This window comes from Hippoglossus hippoglossus, chromosome 1 (genome assembly GCF_009819705.1).
Source record: "Hippoglossus hippoglossus isolate fHipHip1 chromosome 1, fHipHip1.pri, whole genome shotgun sequence".
Lineage (NCBI taxonomy): Eukaryota > Metazoa > Chordata > Actinopteri > Pleuronectiformes > Pleuronectidae > Hippoglossus > Hippoglossus hippoglossus.
Genome location: NC_047151.1, coordinates 10,583,015 through 10,604,205, shown reverse-complemented (window position 1 = coordinate 10,604,205; position 21,191 = coordinate 10,583,015). Strand labels below are relative to the sequence as shown.

General features: G+C 40.7%; 1 protein-coding gene across 3 annotated transcripts; it reads left to right on the top strand.

The window, feature by feature from the left end:
- Positions 1–494: 494 nt before the first annotated feature.
- Positions 495–20,527, top strand: cusr (Copper-only SOD repeat protein). 3 transcript variants are annotated; one of them, XM_034598590.1, is made up of 10 exons: positions 495–739; positions 3,738–5,805; positions 6,347–6,446; positions 11,991–12,065; positions 12,476–12,571; positions 14,332–14,464; positions 14,565–14,679; positions 15,682–15,806; positions 19,414–19,494; positions 19,996–20,527. In XM_034598590.1, exons 1-10 carry the CDS (start codon positions 700–702, stop codon positions 20,115–20,117), a joined length of 2,955 nt encoding a protein of 984 aa, XP_034454481.1. In that variant the 5' UTR covers positions 495–699; the 3' UTR covers positions 20,118–20,527. The 3 variants fall into 3 exon arrangements, with proteins under 3 accessions (XP_034454481.1, XP_034454489.1, XP_034454472.1); XM_034598598.1 differs by lacking the exon at positions 495–739 and adding an exon at positions 1,147–1,258 and having other exon boundaries at positions 20,026–20,527; XM_034598581.1 differs by lacking the exon at positions 495–739 and adding an exon at positions 1,147–1,258.
- The last annotated feature ends 664 nt before the right edge of the window (positions 20,528–21,191 follow it).

Genomic DNA, 21,191 nt, shown 5'->3' with positions numbered 1-21,191 from the left:
TCCTTGTGGTATTTTGACCAAAGTATGTTACAGACATTTCATTAAGACCCCAAGGAACCATATCAACTTGTGGTAAAATGGGCATGCTATGTCCCCTTTAAAGCATTGAATACAAAATATTAGCAATGCATTTTAGCAATATTGAGATGCAGGGAGTTCATTTTACTTCTGTCTTTATTGTATTAATTAGCTTAGAGCATTAAAGTGTTATCTTACTAAGCATAAAGTAATTGAATATGTTACATATTCAATAGAATAGAATATGTGTTCTCTGAGCACAACCACTAAATGCTTCCTCTGCATATTGCTGTGACTGAGCCCAGCAGAATACATTAACACTAAAACCACACCGGATGCAGGCAGACCACCGCCAATCATCCTAAATATTCCTCCTGCCTCCCTCCTGCTCTTGCACATGAGTCAGACTTGCCCTGTTAACCAATCACAGGCGGACACAGACAGAGTGCAGCTGACAAACAGAGGCACAGGGGAGGCTGCTTGCATTTGAAAACCAGTCCCACATGACATGTTGAGGACACAGAAACAACCTCACACACACACCGTCCTTTTGTCGTCATTGAACTTCTTCAATGAAAGCAAACAGTCTTCTGCATCTCAGCTGTGTTTTTCCCTCACCTTCGCCATCAGTCCGGATTTGCAGTGAAGTTTTGATTCTTCCCCCCCCCACACATCTGCAACATGTGCCTTCTGACAGCTGCCCTGGTGTTTTCTTTACTCTGTGAGTATTTTGCAAACTTTTACTTTGCTGATGGTGCCACGTGGACCGCAAGGACGATTCATGTGTCATTATTTATGCATGTATACATATTTAACCATGTGCCACAGAGGAGAGAGAGTGTGTAGGTTTTCTTCTTCCAGCAGCTCATTTCCACAACTATTGCTCTGTTCAGTGTTGTGTTTGTTAGGGCCACCAGCTGCTCTCTCTTTTTCTCTGTCCGAAGGGAAAACCAGTGGACTCTAACTTACTCAGTAACACATGAACAATGACCGATGGGTTTGGATAGGTTTTTTGTGATGTTTAACTTGTTCTGAGACAGATTTGACAGAGGTTGCACCAGCAGATCAGTGTTAATGTTGAAACCTTAATGGTTTACATCTCCCTCTGAGAATCTCACTCTGTTGTGAAAAGGCTTTAAACTATCTGAAAGAATGAATTAGCACGAGCTGGTTATGGGCAATAACCAGCCAATTTGGTTGTACCCCATTTCTTCTGCATCTGTAATTCCCTGGATTAAATGTAAGTAAATCTTAGCATCTACACCTTGTTGGGAATCAAGATTGATTAAGGTTGTATACAAGAATGACAATGATCTGTTATGGTCTGTACAGGGACTGGACCCAAACGCACGACTAAGAAGATGCCGTAATGTATAATAACAACAAGGTTAAATTGAAGAGTTTAAAACAGGTACAGCATGTTTACTGATGGAAAAATAACAAAGATTTGGCAGGAGGTTGACGGATAACAGGTTTATTAAGGCAGGCAAAAACACTGGATGTCAGCAAACAGAAAAAAGGCAAAGACAACATACAAAAATCAATGGAGCCAAAACTGGCAAATACTATCTTGTAGTAGTACTGTAAAGTTCTGGTGCTGCTGTGTTCTGAATGGAGGGAGAACGAGGATTTGCTGAGTGTAGAACAGTAGGAACTCCTGCCTTACCGGTCTGTCAATCTTCAACTGGGTTGTGGGTCTGAAGCCAAGGAAGATTCAGGACGGGGATTTTTTTTTTCGTGATATAATGAGCTTATAAAACATGGAGTGGCTCGGTTCGGTTGGTGACGGTTGTGAGACAATTGCCATTTAAGCTTGCCTTTGTGGGGGTGGAAAGCAGAGGGGTCTTAATAGCAGCCTGCCTGACTAGCTTGGGATCTAAAAAGTTTTCATGAGCACCAGAGACCGACCATTTACAATTATTCAGCCTGGAAACTGAATAAGTGTACGGATGTCTGAAACAGAAGCCCAACTGAGACTGGTGAAGCTGGGAGTGTAAACGAAGTGTGCAGTTTAACAGTACATGACCAGAACCACCACAGTGGAAGCACAGGCCCTCCTTGAGTCTGCGGGTCTGTTCAGCTGCATGAGCTCCATTGGAGCAGCAGCTGGAGATGGAGAAGCTGAGGAAAGGGCAGGACTGGTGAGGGTCTGTTGGAGTGGGGGAGATTTTGAGATACTGAGAGATCTTATCTTTCACTCCTGCTGTCTCTCCTGGAACCGACTGTTAAGTGTAATCGAGAGAGAAAATAACTCGTCTAGTGACTTGGTTTTTGATCTTTCCCCAAACCCGTCTTTAACCACCTAGTTCGGCCTCTTTAAAAATACAACCTCTATTATTCCAGCACAGCCGCTAAAGTACAAAATGTTCCAAGCCAATTACGTATGCATTCTTAGGTCTATCTGATGCAGATGTTAATGACTGATTGGCCAATTCAGAAACTAGGGAGCATTGCAGAAGAAGTTCACTACATTCGACATCATAGTTGGTTTATGAGGCAGGGAAGTGATTTTGTTTACCTCTCTGAAGGATTACTCTTGCTGACTAAGCATAGGTCCCTGGCTACTGAGGGCTAGGCAGAGTCATCACATAGTAGAATTATATAATCCGGAGGTGAGTGGAAGGCAGACCAGGGTTCTTATGGAGGTGTGCCAGGGACCCGCAGAGGAGAAACCACACCCATGTCAAGAACTGCCATGTCCAGAAGTGCCATGCCAATCATGCTTTCAGAATCTGTCACATTTTAATTACAGGGTAGGGCTGGATTTTCTGTTCCAAAAAAGGACTTACTCAATGTCTGTATGACAAGTCACACCCTGAAACTATCTCATCTAACTTTTATCAATGTTTTATTTCTCATTAAAAACATAGTTATCAGCATTAATTTCAATTATGGAGCACTAGTTAAAAGGGAATGAAAAATACTTCCTTATACATATAATGTGTGTGTGTGTGTGTGTGTTTGTGAGAGTCTGTGTGTACGCAAGCATTTGTATGTTTGTGTGCGTGTGTTGGGGCATTGGAGTGTGCATTTCTGTCAGAGGAAAAACACTTCCAAAAGAAATTATGATCACGCTGATTGATATGATTTACATCCACTGTTGATGCAGTGTGACATTTATGCACTGTGACAAAGAGTAAAAGTGGAGACTGAGAGTCCATGTAAATGTCTCCAACCTTTGAAGTATTCTTGACTCAAAAACCTATATGTTAAAATGTATGTACTGAAGGAGGGTCCAAAATTCATTTCATACAGTAATCTGGGAACTTGAAGCATCCAGTACAAACACACTAAGAATGGACTTTTCAGTTAAATGAGTTGTGTCCAATATCAAACTTTTGACAGGAAAAATATCTGCCTGAGGGAGAAAGAGTAGATCTATTAACATATTTTTAACCATAGTAAATTTATTAGTTTTGGTGTAAAGTCTCTGTAGGACACAAATTATATTTGTAATTTTGTAATTTTGTCATTTGAAATATATTTGAGACACGTCTACAGGGGACTTGTGACTGTCTTTTTAACTCAATATACGAGAACCTTTCCTTAACCGAAACAACTGCTCTAGTTATTTAACAATAACTATTTTGTAATGTGGACATATTATAGGAATATTATCTAAATCATCCAGTATCAGCTGTGTTTGTTGAGGTGGAATGTGCATTAAGAAGTGTAAGAACATATGATTATCATCACCTTCTCCTTGTTGTCCTTTTCAGATTCCATCTCCTGTGTTCAGTTTCGGGCCCCTCTGAACATGCGAGGAGTCACAGGGCTGGTTCAGTTTAACTCCACCTCCCAGACAGCCACTGTCACTGTGTCTGGAGCTGGCTCCTGTGGTACAATTAACTTTTCCCTCAGTGAGTTCCCTGTCATGTACGGACATTTTGCTCAGCCTTGCTCAGAAGCAAATATCGGCTCCAGCATTTTTACCTTCACAGCTGATCCTGCCTCAAGCTCCACCATTAATGTGTCACACCTCTTTGAACAAAGTCCAAATCTGGATGACCACTCCTTGACATTGCAGACATGTAACGGCACTAAAGTATGCACAGTTGTAAGTCGAGGGCAAACATTCTTGACTCGTCAGGCAAGGTTCTCTGGACCTATTGCTGGTAATGTGTACATCCGCCTCAACAAAGGAGAGACCAACCCAAGGCTTCTTGCAGACCTTGTTACAATCGGACAGGTCAATGCCTCACAAACCACCATAACTCTCTTTGGATCTGCAAGCACCGCTGCAACCTGCGATGTTCTACTAGGAAGCTTAGACGCCTTGACTTTGACCAATTTGGGTGTGGTAAAGGTCGGAACGCCTTTGCAATCAGAGAAGTCCCGTCTGAACGAGACCAGCCTCAAAGACAGACCTGGCTTTCTTCTCTTCCCCATGGGATCAAGTTACAAGTGTGCTCCTATTTATGATGTGCCAGAGAAACAGGTGACTGCTGTTGTAAATATGAGAGGAATCAAAGGATACTTCAGCTTCCGCCAGGCTTCCTGTTTTGATGCGACAGAGCTGAGCGTGAACCTGACTAACTTACAGAGCAGAGTTGGCCCTTACCATGTCCACCTTTTTCCTGTCCCCTCACCGAGGCTGTGTTCAAATGATAATGTGGGTGGCCACTGGAACCCATTTAAAGTCAAGACTAGTGACCCAACATACCCAAAAGTTCCTGGGTCAACACATGATAAGTATGAGATTGGTGACCTAAGCGCCAAGCACATGTCCCTTGCAGGTAAAAATGAGGCAAATATGGTTTTCACGGACTTCAACCTCCCTCTGTTTGGACAGAACAGTATTGTAGGTCGCTCTGTTGTAATTCACCAAACAGATGGTGCCAGGTATGTTTGCGCCAGCATCAGCTATCCTGGCGCTGTGACAATTGCCAGAGCCAGATTTCAGGGCCCTGTGATTGGTGAGATCTTGTTCACCCAACTGAAGAACAACCCTCTGTCTGACGTATCCATCTTCGTGGATGTGTCGTATGGAAATCAAACACTGACACCAACCAGGAACCATAATTGGCATGTTCACACCTACCCAATTAGCTCAGAGAGGGATGATGACGAAAGGCGTTGCAGCACAACAGAAGGACACTGGAACCCCTTTAACATCAACACAGGAGACAGCAGTTATAGTTTCCACTGTTCCCCATCCATTCCCTTCTCCTGTGAGGTGGGAGACTTTTCTAACAAACACAGCCCCATCAACCTCGGCACCAGAGTGGGTGAAGTGGAAGCAAAAAACTTCTTCACTGATGTCACCTCCTGGTTGTCTGGATCAGGCATTATTGGTCGTTCTGTAGTCATCCATCAAGCAGACAGAGGAGGGCCAAGGATTGCTTGCGCTAACGTTACAATGGTGCGGGTCCAGAAAGCTAGCTTGGATAACTGGTTTGGCCCGGGGATGTCCAGCGGCCAGGTGCAGTTCTCTCAAGCTGTCCCACAGGGCCCCACGACTATCAATGTATCCCTGATGAACCTGAACTCCTTAGCTGGGGGCTACCATGTTCACATACTGCCCATCAAACCTGGCAGTGCACAGCCCTGCTCCAATGCAAACATCATGGGCCACTTCAACCCATTAGCTTGGAATGTATCAAACTCTCCCACACCGGGAACTGGAACTATGGACCAATATGAAGTTGGGGACATCAGTGGGAAGTTTGGGATGCTGAATGGCCTCAGCCAGTCTGAGGCTCTATATGAGGACCCTGATGTGCAATTAACTGGACCCTACAGCATACTGGGGAGGTCACTGGTGGTTCACTATGCCAATGGATCAAGGTGAGAACTTGTTTGTGCTGGAAAGAAAGAAACAAAGACAGTCAAAATGAGAAGAAGGTGGTAAAATAGATGGGGAAACATACAGTAAGACATATAGGATGACCGCAAGTTATATTACAAGATTAAATGGTAAGAAATGCCACTAACATGCTGTAGCCACTGACTAGACCTTCCCTAGGACATAAATACTTTGGATTTTGTTCATTCAATGTGCATTATATAAGATGCTAAAACAACAACATACAAAAAATGGCATCAATTCTAGCCAACATTCACCATCCTGAGGGACCCACTGGCACAGTAGCAGACTTGGCCAGTCTGCTGAGGGCAATTCCAGGTATAAGTTATCACAGACAATGAGTCACATCCCCCTCATGTTAGATAATCTCCCTATTCATTAAGAATGACTCAACAAAATATTGTGAAGTAAAAAAAATCCTCATGGTTAACCCTACAGGATTTGAATGTGTTTTGCTTACCTTGTTTGTGTTTTTGTGTCTTTCTCTGTACATGTGTGCATGAATCTATTCTCCCTCTGCAGAATGAGGTGTGCTGACATCTCAGCTGAGAGAGACACAGAAGGAGAATGGACTACTGCCAAGGCTGTATTTAACGGTGCAGTAACAGGGACAGTCCGACTGGTAAGAAGTATTTTCCACTAATTGCAATGGGTACATTTACAAAAACGTATACACATACTTGCAGTATATACTACATCATTTCACACCTTCAGATCTTTTTAATTTTCAAATTTTCAATTAAATTTGAGATCATATGCTTTAGACCAGTGGTCACCAGCCTTTTCGAGCCCAAGATCACTTTTTAATTCCAAACTTAAGCCGAGATCTACTATTACATTACATTTCATTAAAGGCTGAATGTACAAGAAATAAATATACACAAAGAAGGGCAATTGTGCAACTTTTTCTATTCAATGCACAATATTCAAATTAATATCAATTCATATTTACAATGCAAAATATGTAGCTTCTCAGTTCCACAACATGCTCTGCAGAGGAGCTGCTACTGCAGCACAATGTTTTTACATGTAGGCTTTGATTTGAATATGTACACAAATATGATTATTGGCCTGTATGAAAGAAGTCCCTTGTACTCAAATAAATACCAGTACTACACAGTATGAAGCAGTGCATCTTCCGCTCTTGCAAATATCTCACAATAATAATCCGTTTTTAAACAAAGGAATGGATTCCGTCAACAGAAACGCTGGAGTGCTTTTATTTTGAAAAGGCATACAGAAAGTGTTGCAAACATTTGTTTGTGACATAAATTCATCAGATAAACATTAAAAATCAGGTGAAAGATCATTTTCTCTGTTTATTCTGCTGCGAACCACAATGTTTATCTCTTTGACACAAACGTATTTACAACACTTTCCGAACCCGTTTCAAAGTAAAAGCACTCCAGCGTTTCACCTTCTGAATCCACTAATTTGTTCCAACGGGTCTTTGAATGTTATCGACAGACCGAAAGATGTGCATCTTCATACCGTAGAGTCTTGACATTTACTTTAGTACATGAACCAACTTATTCTTGAAGGAAATGCAGGAGATAAACCTGCAACTCCACCGCCAGTAGCGGACACACAGCGGGTTCGAAAAACAGACAACCGACACAGCTGATCTGCGGTGAGACGACAGCCAGTGAGTCCAGAGAGTTCGGGGATCGAAAGTGAAGACTGCGAGATCGACCGGTAGATCGCGATCGACGGGTTGGCGACCACTGCTTTAGACCCAATCAACCTTGACTCACATGGTTACTTGAGGACCTTTATCAGATTCCACACAGTTGCCTCTGGAGGCCAAAAAGGGTTGATGCAACTTTGTTCACATATGCAGTGGCACTCCCCAACACAGAGTTGGAGTTTTCCTTTAAGACAGACAACAGTGTTTCTTATCCCCAACACCACCTTATATAGACTTCATTTGTACAGACCACAGGGCAGTTTGAAGCGCCAATTCTCGTGCGAGCAGCCGCCTGGCTGTTCACACAGGAAGCGCATTTCTGCGCGCCGGTTCGGGGGTAAATGATGATAGTCTTCACAGGTGATTGACGTACGCAAGCCTATAGCCGCTACCCCCCCACAAGAGATTGTGTGCTTGTGTGTGTCTGTCTGTTTAGACACAACTGACAAATGTGTGGAATAAGTACATAATTAAAGATTGGGAAATTTCATCATGTGGGGGCAAAAATCCTGGAAATTGAAACTCCAGGAGAACAGTGGGGAAATCAAAAGTATGGGATGCATATTTAATCATTTATATAATATATAATATATCACATAGATCGTTTTTTATATCGATTTTTGACCTGGCCCGATTCGCTCGCGGCGAGCGAAAAAAATAGAGCCGGCCGCGGCCCTTCCCGGCGTTTTCCAGTGTGAACAGCCCAATTGATTAACATGGGCGCGGAAAGGAGGCGGACAGCTTTTCGTGGCGCTTCGCGGAGCTTCTGCCTCCGGTGTGAACCCGGCGTTAGAGGATGATGGTGTGACGTTACTGAATTGGTTAACATTGCATGTATCACGTCATGATAAATCGGCCTCTTGTGCCGCCATCTCGGCATTTTGCGCCCTAGGCAACCGCCTATTGTCCATTTGTGTCATAGAGAGATAAACATTGTGGTTCACAGCAGAATAAACACTTTCTGTATGCCTTTTCAAAATAAAAGCACTCCAGCATTTCTGTTGATGGAATCCATTCCCTTGTTTAAAAACGGGTTATTATTGTGAGATATTTGCAAGAGCGGAAGATGCACGGCTTCATACTGTGCATTTATTTGAGTACAAGGGACTTCTTTCATACAGGGCAATAATCATATTTGTGTACATATTCAAATCAAAGCTCCTCTGCAGACCATGTTGTGGAACTGAGAAGCTACATATTTTGCATTGTAAATATGAATTGATATTAATTTGAATATTGTGCATTGAATAGAAAAAGTTGCACAACTGCCCTTCTTCCACAAGAGATTGTGTGCTTGTGTGTGTCTGTCTGTTTAGACACAACTGACAAATGTGTGGAATAAGTACATAATTAAAGATTGGGAAATTTCATCATGTGGGGGCAAAAATCCTGGAAATTGAAACTCCAGGAGAACTGCGGGGAAATCAAAAGTATGGGATGATAGTCAGTGTGCTGCCTTAGAGATTCTGCCAGGTCATTGGTCAAATCCAAGACCAAAAAGATGCACGTTTTGGGGCAAACCTTGTCCTCTGTGCCAGCAAGACTTTCGACAAGGCTTGTCGAAAGCTGCAGGAAGAAGTTGCATATTTGGAACCGGGTAACTTATCAACACATATCTTTAAGAAGGGAGAAAAACAGTGTGGCCACTTTGTAGCATTAAATGGAGAACAGTGGCATTTCTGTCTCTGCATCCAAGGTTAGTTTTCCCATGTCTCTTCAGAGGCTTTTTGAACTGGTGGGAAGTGTTCAAATTCCATGAATGTGCGTATATTGGTGTATAGCTGGGAACTAGATATCTGCATGTTTTACTTCTCACATAAAGATGTGACAGATAGGTTTGATCACAGTAATTCGGCAGAATGAATAGCATCTAGAAATTTCCATTACGTTACCTTTGAGCACTGTATTCTCACAAAGGCAAAATTGTCCAGTAATACAAATTTCTATCATTACGACGAGCATATACTACTATTACTACTACTACTATACAACACTATACTTTGTACTACATGGTACTAGCATAATCAAAACATAGTTAAAAACAAATCAAAGACTACCACGATTAGTACAAACTATCATTATCAAAACACTATTACTATCATTATCCAAGTATTGTTTAAATGATAAATAACCACAATTTCACTTTATTACAGCTAAACAGTAACAATTTACTGAAATTCCAATTTCGTCATAAAATGGTGGAGAGCACTCCTCCTCCTTGACCTGTATTTTTCTCTGGTAGGCTTCTTTTCACCCAACTCGTTCTACAAAGCCTATCCCTCTGGCGTTTGAGAGTTCTTACTCTTCTCTTCATCATGTGAGAGAAACCAAAATAATGTTGCATGTCAATAATGCCGTCTGTTTGGATGATGTGGCAGACTTGTCCTTGGTTGGCTACACATTCCTTACGCCCTGGGTGATGGGGTGAGGCCAGAGAAATCTGCGGTTATGATAGGCGTCGGTTTTCTACTTTTATCTTGTCAATGTACATTACATCGTGAAACAAACAGTGGCAGTTTTCCAGTTGCATGAATGGGTGCCAATATACTGTAGCTCCTCAGATCTTCCGCCATTCTAACAATAATGAGGTCGCCTCTCCCCCAGACTAATTTCTTGCTGGTTTCTTGAGCTGGGATGACGTGAATGCTTACGGATGTCTCTCATCCTCCCCTATGCACCAAGTCAGAGCATGTGGAAAATCATTGTCTCTCTCTGTGTATTGGGTGTTCAATCACTGGTACACTTCCAGTGAGACGTTGTCTATTGGTTCAACAACTCATTTACAGTGTTGGTATAAATCCATGTAGTTGTCTCAACAACCTTCAATGCGGTTTCTATAGTTTCACAGGATCTGGAATGATCTGTTCCATCTGCGTTCTCTACAGTTCTTCCTCCAAAGGTGTCTCACAAGTTACCCAGCTCCAAATAATGCAACTTCTTCCCTGCAGCTTTCGAAAGCCTTGTCGTGCTTTTCATCTTTTTGCTCATGGATTTGACCAATGAAACCGGCAGAATCTCTAAGGCAGCACACTGACTATCAGCCCTGTGCAACCTGTTAAACCTGTTTTTAAAGTCAGTGTCTGCATTATGAGATGTATATCTGTGCTGTGTGTCTTAGCTTCCTTTATGGGAATGTTGTTTATATATTTAAAAACAGTGTGTTTTGATTTCTTCACTGACAAGCATATTCAAGATGCTCACGAGCTTATGAAACCCTTTGGTGGGTCATAGCTTTGTGTGTGTGTGTGTGTGTCAGGGTTCTCACGTACCTGATCTATTCGGTGATCTCTCATGTCCGTTCCTGCGTCAAAACTAGATGAGTCCTTCCCTTTCCTCAGCTCCTCCACTGGTCAGTCAGCCTGTTCTCAGGGCAGTTTCGTGCCAAATGTCCCATTTTCCACACTTCACAGTCAGACCTGTTGACCTCAACCTTTTCTTCGCCCTCTGACTCGGCTTTCGTACACCATTAGCTGTGCCATCAGTCTGTCATCTGCCACTTTTCCTCTTCCTTTGTCGGTTAGGTAGTTTTCTGCATGGATGGAATGTCTTTCAAAAGTCCCAAGGTTTCCACAGTCCCAGTTGATTCAGTTGTGCTTCACTGATTTCTGGTTTGACTCAATTGATGAAGCGGTACAAGCTCTCCATGGTACAGTTGTTTCCTGTCTGAATTTTGTTTTGGATCTGATGCAGATTGGCTTTGTGATGTACCTCCAGCCCTGAGGTCTAAAAATGTCCATTTTATAACTGAAATTGGAATCTGAAGCTTTTTTATTTGTGTGCAAATGGTGACAATTCACTCCAGACATTATGCAATGAATTTTGAAAGGCCATGTATTCATCAACTCAACTTCAAGTTAAAATCAACCAGCCCAGCCGGTCACAGGGGGTTAAGTTACAAGATCTCACAGACAAACATACAAGGTTTTCTTTCCTACTAACTAACTGGGGGTCAAGCTGCCACAAAAACATGACAGAGTATTTTCTTTGTACTGGACAGGCAGTGAATATTTATGGCCATGGCAGCTTGCATCAGAGAGCTACGGTTAGCATGCGCGAGATCATTAGTTTGGCAGAGCGTATGTCTGCTACGGCTAGTGAACCCTCCAGGCTGCCTGAACTAGGAGGCTCACCGGGGAACAGCTGTCTCTGTCAGCTGCCCTCCAGAGGCCCCATACTGAGCTCTGCACTACATCTATGGATAAGAGCTCATGATATCTAAAAAAAAGAGCCATTTTATTTGGGGGAAAAAATAGATAATCGTAATTTAGCTCAATCAGATTAAGCAGAAAGTCACAGAGGGAGTGTAATAATGCTGGAAGTATGCAACACACACAGCCCATTTATGAATGCTGATATTTCAGCAAAAACAGGTGACCCATTTCTGAGTTCTTTGCCATGAGGATATTGTGATCAACTTTCATTTGAATCCCTCTATTCTTCTGCTAATGTTGGTGCATTTTGTTTTTTTGTCACTTTCAGCGCCAGCAGATGTTTCCTGATGGGAGTAGCAGTGATATCACTCTGGATGTGACCCTTCAATCATCCAGACGAGATGTGGGTACAGAGTCATATAGACATATACACACTAATGTAAAAAGTCAAAATTCACTGTAAAACTACATTTCCATGTAGCACTAACAGTCTAAACCCATTTGAAAAAGAAAAGCTTGGAAAGGAATAACATGGAAAGGAATAACATGGAAAGGAATAACATGGAAAGTGATCAGGAAGAGAGATCAGGTGGCATTAATTTGGCACCATGAACTGCTGCCATGTAGATGCCATCCACTTCTATAGGGTGGACAAATAATATGTTGCAGGTTGATTGAGGTTCCCAGAAATTTGATTTCCTTGTTTTTGACAACGAGAAAAGGAATTAGAGCAGATTAAAAATGGGAGTTTTTGAGGTCCATTGCTGCTCATGCATTAAGTAACAAACACTAACACCTTAACCCTTCCTGCAGATGACTGTGGCATCCTTGTTTATCACAAGTCACCGTTCGGGCAGCAAGTGCAGTGATGTGGGGGACACGTACAATCCCTTCAACATGACATCAGTGGTGAGTCCACACACTCTCTTCTTCTCAGGGGCGGCTCCTGGCATAGGCGACATAGGCGGTTGCCTAGGGCGCAAAATGCTCTTTCACTTTCATTTGTGGGTGAGACACTGGCTGGGATCCTGCTGCTGTGGCTCGGTGTGTTTCTGAATAATTGCTTTAATTAGCAGACACCTCTTACGAGAAACAAGTCTCACAAGTTTCTTCCAAGGAAACTGAATATTAGACACACCTTGGATTAACTTGTTTTATTAACTAATGAATGTAACCTCTGGATCAAAGGTTGGAATTTGCACTTGGTGGGTGTGTGTGTGTGTGTGTGTGTGTGTGTGTGTGTGTGTGTGTGTGTGTGTGTGTGTGTGTGTGTGTGTGTGTGTGTGTTTGTGTGCATGTGTATGTGTGTGTGTGGGCGCCAATATGAAATCTCGCCTAGGGCTCCAACATTGCCAGGGCCGGCCCTGCTTCTTCTACATCTGCTCCGCTTTTCTCCCGGATTCTAGAAGTGACTGATACAGACATTTTCCTACTGAAGCTGCTCAATAAATCTTAATCAGTGATTGATTCTTATTATTCTGTACATCTGGGGGAATATTTATATAACTATTTAGTTTTTGTGTACCAATATATTTCTTCCAGGGATCTTAAACAAGAAAATCTACATGAAAAGTGCTAAACATAAATAGTAGCTCTTGGAACATGACTAACTGTATGTGAAGGCCCTATTACCTAATTCACCCTTAAAGCAATTTACAATTTAGAATATTAAGTGCTTTCATCACCCGGATATCTGAGTTACCAGAACTTGACAGATGTTCCTTAACAGAAATATTGTTTCCTGCAGTGCACGAGACTCTCATGGTAATGCTATTTATAAAATTACTTGCACTTCTACAAATGAGCTTTGTAAATTATTATGTGGTTTAGAAATGAAAGACCTTATTCCAAAGTAAGAATTTCTACAATTTCTGAACAAATACCTTTAATGATAATGTGGTGGCAATTTCTATTGTATAATGATACTCTATTGTATAATAATACACACATAACATTGTCTCTCGGAAAGTTCAATTCTAACACCTGCAGGTGGGCTCACCCCACACAGCCACCTATTGTAACGTGTATAGAATGAGCACAGAGCATAGGAGAATCACTTCACTTATACAATCAGAAGCCCCTCCCTGCGAGGAGCAAAAGGTATTCTTCAGCCTCTTGAAGTCTGACCAGAGTGGGCAGACTTCCTGTCTCAGATCTCCGTCCCAGACCCCTGGTGTGACTTCTGGTGTGAGACAATCTGTCTCCGAGATCCCCTATCTTCATTTACAACATCAAAAGACCCCAGTCCTGTATACAATGCAGAGTTCCCCTCACCCATCTCTATCAGACACACTAAGTAACCCCTGCTGTGACCATTTGCTAAGTCACACATGTGGGGGCCATAAACACTTATAGTCCCCTCTGCAACTCTTGTAAGTCACAGAAACACATTTGTTATATACTTCTTCTAAATACATATCTGTTCTTCTATTAAACATTACACAAATGCAAAATCTGCCATTACAATAATTAATGCAATCAGAGGTTAAACTGATATTTTCATTTGACAAGTACTTGACAAGTTTGAAGTACTTGTAAATCCTTTAATACATACCATAGGACAACATTTCAAGCAGTTCAGGGAGAGAGATGCATTTCTCACAGAAACCTTTTGATGATCAGGAAATATGCATAACCAGCCACAATCATTTCTCTTTTGTGCCCTTCAGGACTCCAGGTGTTCATTAGAAAACCCTCTGAGCTGTGTGGTGGGGGATATATCCGCAAGGCAGGGCCCAGTCCGGCTGACCGAGAGTCAGCTCTTCACAGACAGTATCATCCAGCTCCATGGAGACAACACAGGTACCACACTAACAGAGCTGTTTCTAGTGACATGATGACAAATGTGTGTATTTAGCAGCGGTAGAAGCTCCTGCTTTAGTAGAGTTTTTTTTGTTTTTAGCGGTCCACAGATCTCTGGTGCTGAAGAGTGGAGACAGCATCATCGCATGCACGGACATCCTCCCAGAATCCCCTGCAGCAGAGCAGATCTTTCCCAAAGTGACTGTCTTCAGCAGGTGAGTGTAATAACGATCAACTCACTTTCATCAGAATTTGATCTCAACTCAATTGGTAGATTTTCCACATTTGTCTGAGCAGAACTTGCTTTATATTGTTTGAACTCAGGCTTGATGGCTTTAATATAAGACGTCTATATTCATGATTACATCTGTCATCTGTTTTTCTTTAAATACTTTTTTGACTTCATACATTGGTTTTCTATACCTACTTCAGTGAACCCAAATCATTTATATTATCTCTTTGGACAGCATTTTTGAGGTGTAGCCCATTTTCCATTCTGAGTGTAGAGTTTTTCTCACCGTTTTCAAGTTTACATTTTTATAAACCCTAAATTTTAAATAACATCAAACTATGACTATCACTGCTGGAACAAAGTGTAGTGTCAGAACAAATACTACGTCTAAGTAAGGAAGTAGGAAAAGTGTAATCAAGATACTAATTAAAATAATATTCACTTCGGGAAATCCTAAGTCTGTAAGGTTTAAAATATACAGTGCATAAAACAAAATAATTTAAAAATATATAATCTAAATAATGGACAAACATAAAGAAAGAAATAATGTCATGGTCCCACCCTTGTTTTTGATCTAATTAATTAAGAAATCTTTCCCTCACCATTCATAAAATATCTGAACCATTGAGGAAAATTGCACAACTTGTAGCCGCACAAGGGAAACACCCAATAAGCCTACAATTCAATTTAAATTGAATTATGTTTCCTGACAGAAAGTGCCTTTCACTCAGTGATAATTACTCAGTTATTTCCTCAAAAGCTCTCCATCCGCAGCCATAATAAAAGGATAAGATAAGATAAGATTATATAATCCTTTATCTGTCCCACAATGGGGAAATGTGTGACGTTACAGCAGCAAGAGGGAAGTTATCATTAAGTAATAGTAAATAAACATGCAATACTTATAATTGTACTCTAAATGTATTATGCACATACGTCTATATTGTTTGAATACAAAGTTAAAACTCTATTTATTTTTGCTTAGATATGACTTCCGTAGGAGAGTTGCAAATGTCCTGCAGTTGGAAATGGCAAGAGTCACCATCCTGCCCAGATCTCTCCTCTCTGCAGCAGATGGAAGGTGCCAGCAGGTCAACTTCATTGTATCTGGTAAGACAATATCAATACCTCTGTGGGTCTAATATGCAATAAAAGGGAACTATTGTATTATCATTTCACAAAACATGGCTCTTGCAGCACATCAAATAATTAGGTTGCAAGGACATGACAGTGCCAATTCATAGAAAAATATATCTCCTTTGATATTAGCATTGAAATTACATTATATACTTCTATAATATATTATGTACTACATACACTATATATACCCTATTACAGGGGTCACCAACTGGCGGACTCCGGTCCAAATCCGGACCGCGAGAGGTTTCCATCCGGACCGCGACTCTCCATTAAAAATATATATATAAATACTTCGGCGGCCTTGTTTGACTTTTAAGAGACTTTTAATCAGGCATAACGACGCCAGCCCAGTGGAGCCGCTTGGGTCCTATGGGTTGCTATCATATACTGTGTAGGTAGAGAGAAGCACGCAGACGGAGATGAAGGCGAAATATGGCGTTATCAGAAGTTAGGGAAAGTTGACGTTGAAAACCGAGTCTTCCGAGCAGAGTGGACAGACAAGTATGTGTTTGTTCCTCCTGCAGTGAGCTCAACAAGACCGGTGCGTCTCATTTGCTCTGAGTCTGTTGCGGTTGTCAAAAGCGGCAATTTGAAAACGCCACTATGAAACCAAACACAGACACTTTGAAGACTCGTACCCGGAGCAGTCCGAGGTAAGGACCCGCAGAATGAATGAGCTCAAAGCCCAGTGTGAGCGGTCTACGCGGGTCCTCTCTCGTCCCCTCTCCACACAACAGCGGACATACGAGTGTTCGCTGAGAATACAGTGGATTTTGTGACATTAAAAGCCCTTTACAGATGGGAGCATCGTTAAAGAGTGTTGTGCTGTGTCCGAAACACTTCTGGATGGAAAAGAAAGACGTGAACTGACAGAAAAAATTCAACAAATCCCCCTCTCAGCCACAAGACGCACAGAAATATTAGGAGCGGATGTTCAGTCACAGCTCACTGCTGCTCTTAAGAGTGCACCGTGCATCGCTTTAGCAGTTGATGAATCAACTGATATTGGTGACAATGCTCAGCTTTTGGTATATGTCAGATTTTACCGAGCAGAGAGGAACGATTTCTGTGAGGACATTTTAGGCATCACAGCAGTAACAACACACACCAGAGGGGAAGACATATACTTAGCTATAAAAGAAATGTTAACACAGAGAGGTAACAGTATGAAGATGTTGTGTCCATCACCACCGATGGAGCTCCCTCCATGATATCACTGCATTATCCACCAGTCTGTTCTGTGCTCTGCTCTTTCAGAAGAGTATGCAGAGGTTATGAATACTGTGATGAAACTTATCAACTTTCTCAGGGCATCGTCATCACATAAACATCGCTTCCTTCGAAAATTCCTGACGGAAGTTGATGCAAATTCAAATGACCTACTGCTGCACTGCAATGTGAGATGGTTGAGCAAAGGCAGAGTTCTAGCACACGTTTGGACCATTAGAAATGAAATAAAAATGTTCCTGGAACAACAGAAGAATCATAAGACTAGACAGTTTGCTCATTTTTTGGAAGATGAGAGAAAAAAAGATGTTATGGCCTTCTTAGTTGACATAACCTCACACCTAAATGACCTCAACTTAAAACTGCAGGGCAAGAACAACTCTGTGTGTGATTTGGTAGCAGCTGTCCAGTCTTTCCAGCAGAAGTTGGAGATTTTCAAAGTGGACCTCCAAGAGAACTTTACACATTTTCCAGCAATGAAGCAAATTCAGGGTGAGAGAGATATTTCTTCTCATGTTGAGTTCATACAAAAACATCGTTTTGATGACTTCAGCCTGGAAGAACAGGTCCTCCTTTTCATTCAGAATCCTTTTCTGGTCAAAAATGTGACCACGTTTTCACAGGAGGCTAAAATTACCTTCAAGTGGGTAGATATGGCATCTCTACAGATGGAACTTGTTGATCTGCAAGCAAATGTAGTACTGAAAGAGCAGTGTGGAGTTAGTGATGCTGCCAGCTTCTGGCTACAGACTGTACCTGAGAAAGTTTTCCCTGGTCCCACTAAAGTGGCAGTACACACCTTGACAATGTTTGGCTCCACATACAGTTGTGAATCAGCATTCTCAACACTTAACATTATTAAGACCAAATACCGTTCAAGAATGACTAATGAACATTTACACGCCTGTTTGAGAATGGCACTGACCCCATTCCTCCCAAGGTTCAAAATACTAGCAGAGAAAGCTAAAGCCAATTTCTCCCACTGAATTAGGGAAGGAGGCCGACAGACAATAGGCTACATGTGAATGAAACTATGAAAATGATTTCTTGTTCTTTTTTCTAAGAAGTTTTTGCTTCAATCTTTAAGTGGTTGTTAAGCTCAGTTCAACTTAAAGCACTTTATATGTGTCTTTGAGGAAGTTACATCTTTATGGTTAAAAGGAATGGAGGCCTATATGCAAATTCCAAGACAAAATGTTTATTGCACTTTGTTTCATGTTTGTCCAGAAGAGGCATTGTATTTTTGCCAGTTTGTGTTTGATTTTGTGTTGTTACAAAAGCAACCTTGTGCAATAAAAATGTTAATTAAGCTGATTTAGTCAGAGCCCATATTTGTATGTCTCTAATTATCCGGACCCCAGAACGGGAGGAGGGTTGATGTCTGGACCTCTTGCAATTTTAGTTGAAGACCCCTGCCCTATTATATATTTTTGACAATTAAGATAAAAAGTAAATGTGCATATGGAAAAAGGAGGAAAAAAACAAATGATTTAGGGGAAGTACATCTTGTTGGATACTACCTGCATTATAGACAGTACCAATAAATCCTGTACCCATGAATACACAGAGGTTTTGGTGATATAATCTGAATCTATTGGACTCTATGTACAACATTTACATCTTTAAACGCTTCAGAAGAGTCAGGCCTCCTGATTATGGAGCTATCTGGGTGTTCATTGGCACAATGAACAATTATGGGCATTGAAAAATCTTTAGAAATCCCCAAAAATTGCTCAGTAACCTGATGCTGGAGTTGAGTGTCTGTGTGTCTCATTTTCTGTCCCTTGCTCCATCCCAGAGGGGGAACAGAGAAGTATCTGTACCCAGGTTTCACACAGTAGAACACAGGATGGGCATTTATGCCCTCAGAGGTCTCCCACAAGGTAAAGACTTTACTATTGTGGTAATTCCTGAGAAGGCCTCCATTACTGTGAGACAGTGTGTGTGTGTCTGACAGTAATGCAACAGAAAGACACACACAAGAGACTTCAGTGAGGGGGGGGGGGAATGGAGCTTTGTGCACGTTCAGAAACTAAACAGCTAAAACTATTATTATCTCAAGGGCTGGGCCTTTTTACAGAAATTACAGATAATGATATGTATGAAGAAAAAGTACCTGTAAGCAGAGTATTTGACAACCAATGGAAATGAAAACACTACTTGCTATTACTGCATTTGTTATTTCTGATTTGAGCTGCAGGATTTCTGGTATATCATAATTTGAGTTAATGATAAAAAGGCAAATCCACAACTGCCTTTGGACTCAGCAACTGTTATTATGAAGTATAGGAAATCTATAGGTGTGTTTTGGATTGCCTTCGTTGAATTGAACACTGTCTGTGTCTTAAAGGGGACGTCGGCAAAGAACTGCTGAAGTCTGTCAAAACCAGTGAGAAGATGGGCAAGTACAGAGAGTCAGAGTCATGTACAAGTAAGTAAGCTCCATATTGTTATTATAGCTTTTACCACACCTAAGCTCCATACTGAGAATGTGAAATGGTTAATGTACATTTAGAACAGAAGGTTTACCCTCTTGCACCTTTTTACCTGTATTTATGAAAACAACCAGCTCTATTAACCTAATATTTTCCATTCAACAAATATTTGATAGAGATAGAGCATTTGTAAAAGAGAGCAGAATTGAAGTTCATTAACGTCTATAAAATACTGTAACATAACACAAGTTATGACTCCAAATACAAAATTCTACTAAGACAAAAAGTTTTTCACCTGTATGACATTTTCCATAGTTTAAATGTTTCTAAAGAAAGCCTCTAGTCATGCCTCATAGTGTGTTTTCATTTGAATGAAGCAATGTTTTTGAATCAATAAAGTACAGAATAGGTGTGTGTGCTAAGGATAAACTTGTTGTACAAAATAAAGGTCAATGAGTCATGGCCTCTTTTAATGTTTACCTCCTGGTTTGAATAAGCTGTGGACACCTCTCTTTCCATGCCCTCAGGAAATGCTGTTGTGCCACTGGTGCCGGCAGGTTTTCTTCTGGGCTTGATGTTTGCTGCCGCCTGCCTGCTGCCATCGACAGCTTTTTTTTAGTTCTGACATTGAGCCACATGGTGCATCATTAGCTGGGATATGGGGATCTTCTTATTGTAAATCTGTGAATATGTATATGAAACATAGCTCACCAAGTGTGGTAATCATCATCTGATCAATCAGCAAATAAACAATAATTGTGTCTCTTCTTACAACATCTGTCATCCAATAAAGATCTTGCCATTTAACATTTAATTTAGTAATAAACATTTTAGGCAATGTGCTGTTCATAACTGTCCAGTGTGTTTTTATAGACATGTTTTATTCATTTGGACTTCAGGGGAGTTAACGGGTTACATTTTCAAGTTTACACATGTTTTTCTTTGTGTATTCACTATCAATAAATCCAAGTTTTGTGTAAATATATCGAAGCTTCTCAATAAAAATACAATAATGTTTGTATGCCTTGTGCCAACAATCACTGTGTTTTTTTCCCGCTTCAAATCCCTGTGTGAATGTGAGGATGCAGTGAAGTGTCATTTGACGTTTAATGTGTCAAAGATCATTGAGAATAAAATCTATTTATTTACAGGCTATTTTCATTAACAACTCATAACAGTGGATTATTGCAAAAACCTTTACTATTTATGTATTAAGCATGTATAAGCAATCTCTAAAGCTAGTTGATTGTTTATTTTATTAATGAAATGCATTCAATAAATATATAAAACCTAGTTGTAGTTTATATATGCCGAAAGAAACATACAAAAATACACAGTGAGTTAGCTACAGAACCAACAAAAAATTACGGATTAGTCAGAAATAATATTACAACAATAAATAAAACTGTTAAATAATGAAATGTAGAATAAAAATAATTATATTCTGTTAGTTATATTCTGATGTGTTTCTATTTTACACCTGGAATATTAAAGGTTAATAGTATAATTGTATACTTTGTATTCACTGTAACATAAAATCTGAATTATGGTTTATGATGAATATTTAAAAATCTTCTTTGTATACAGTGACACATCAAATCAGTCAAATTCACTTCAAATGTGAATACTTGAATCAGCGATATCTCATTTAAATACGATTATTTGATTTGATTAAATCAGTTATTTATCTTTT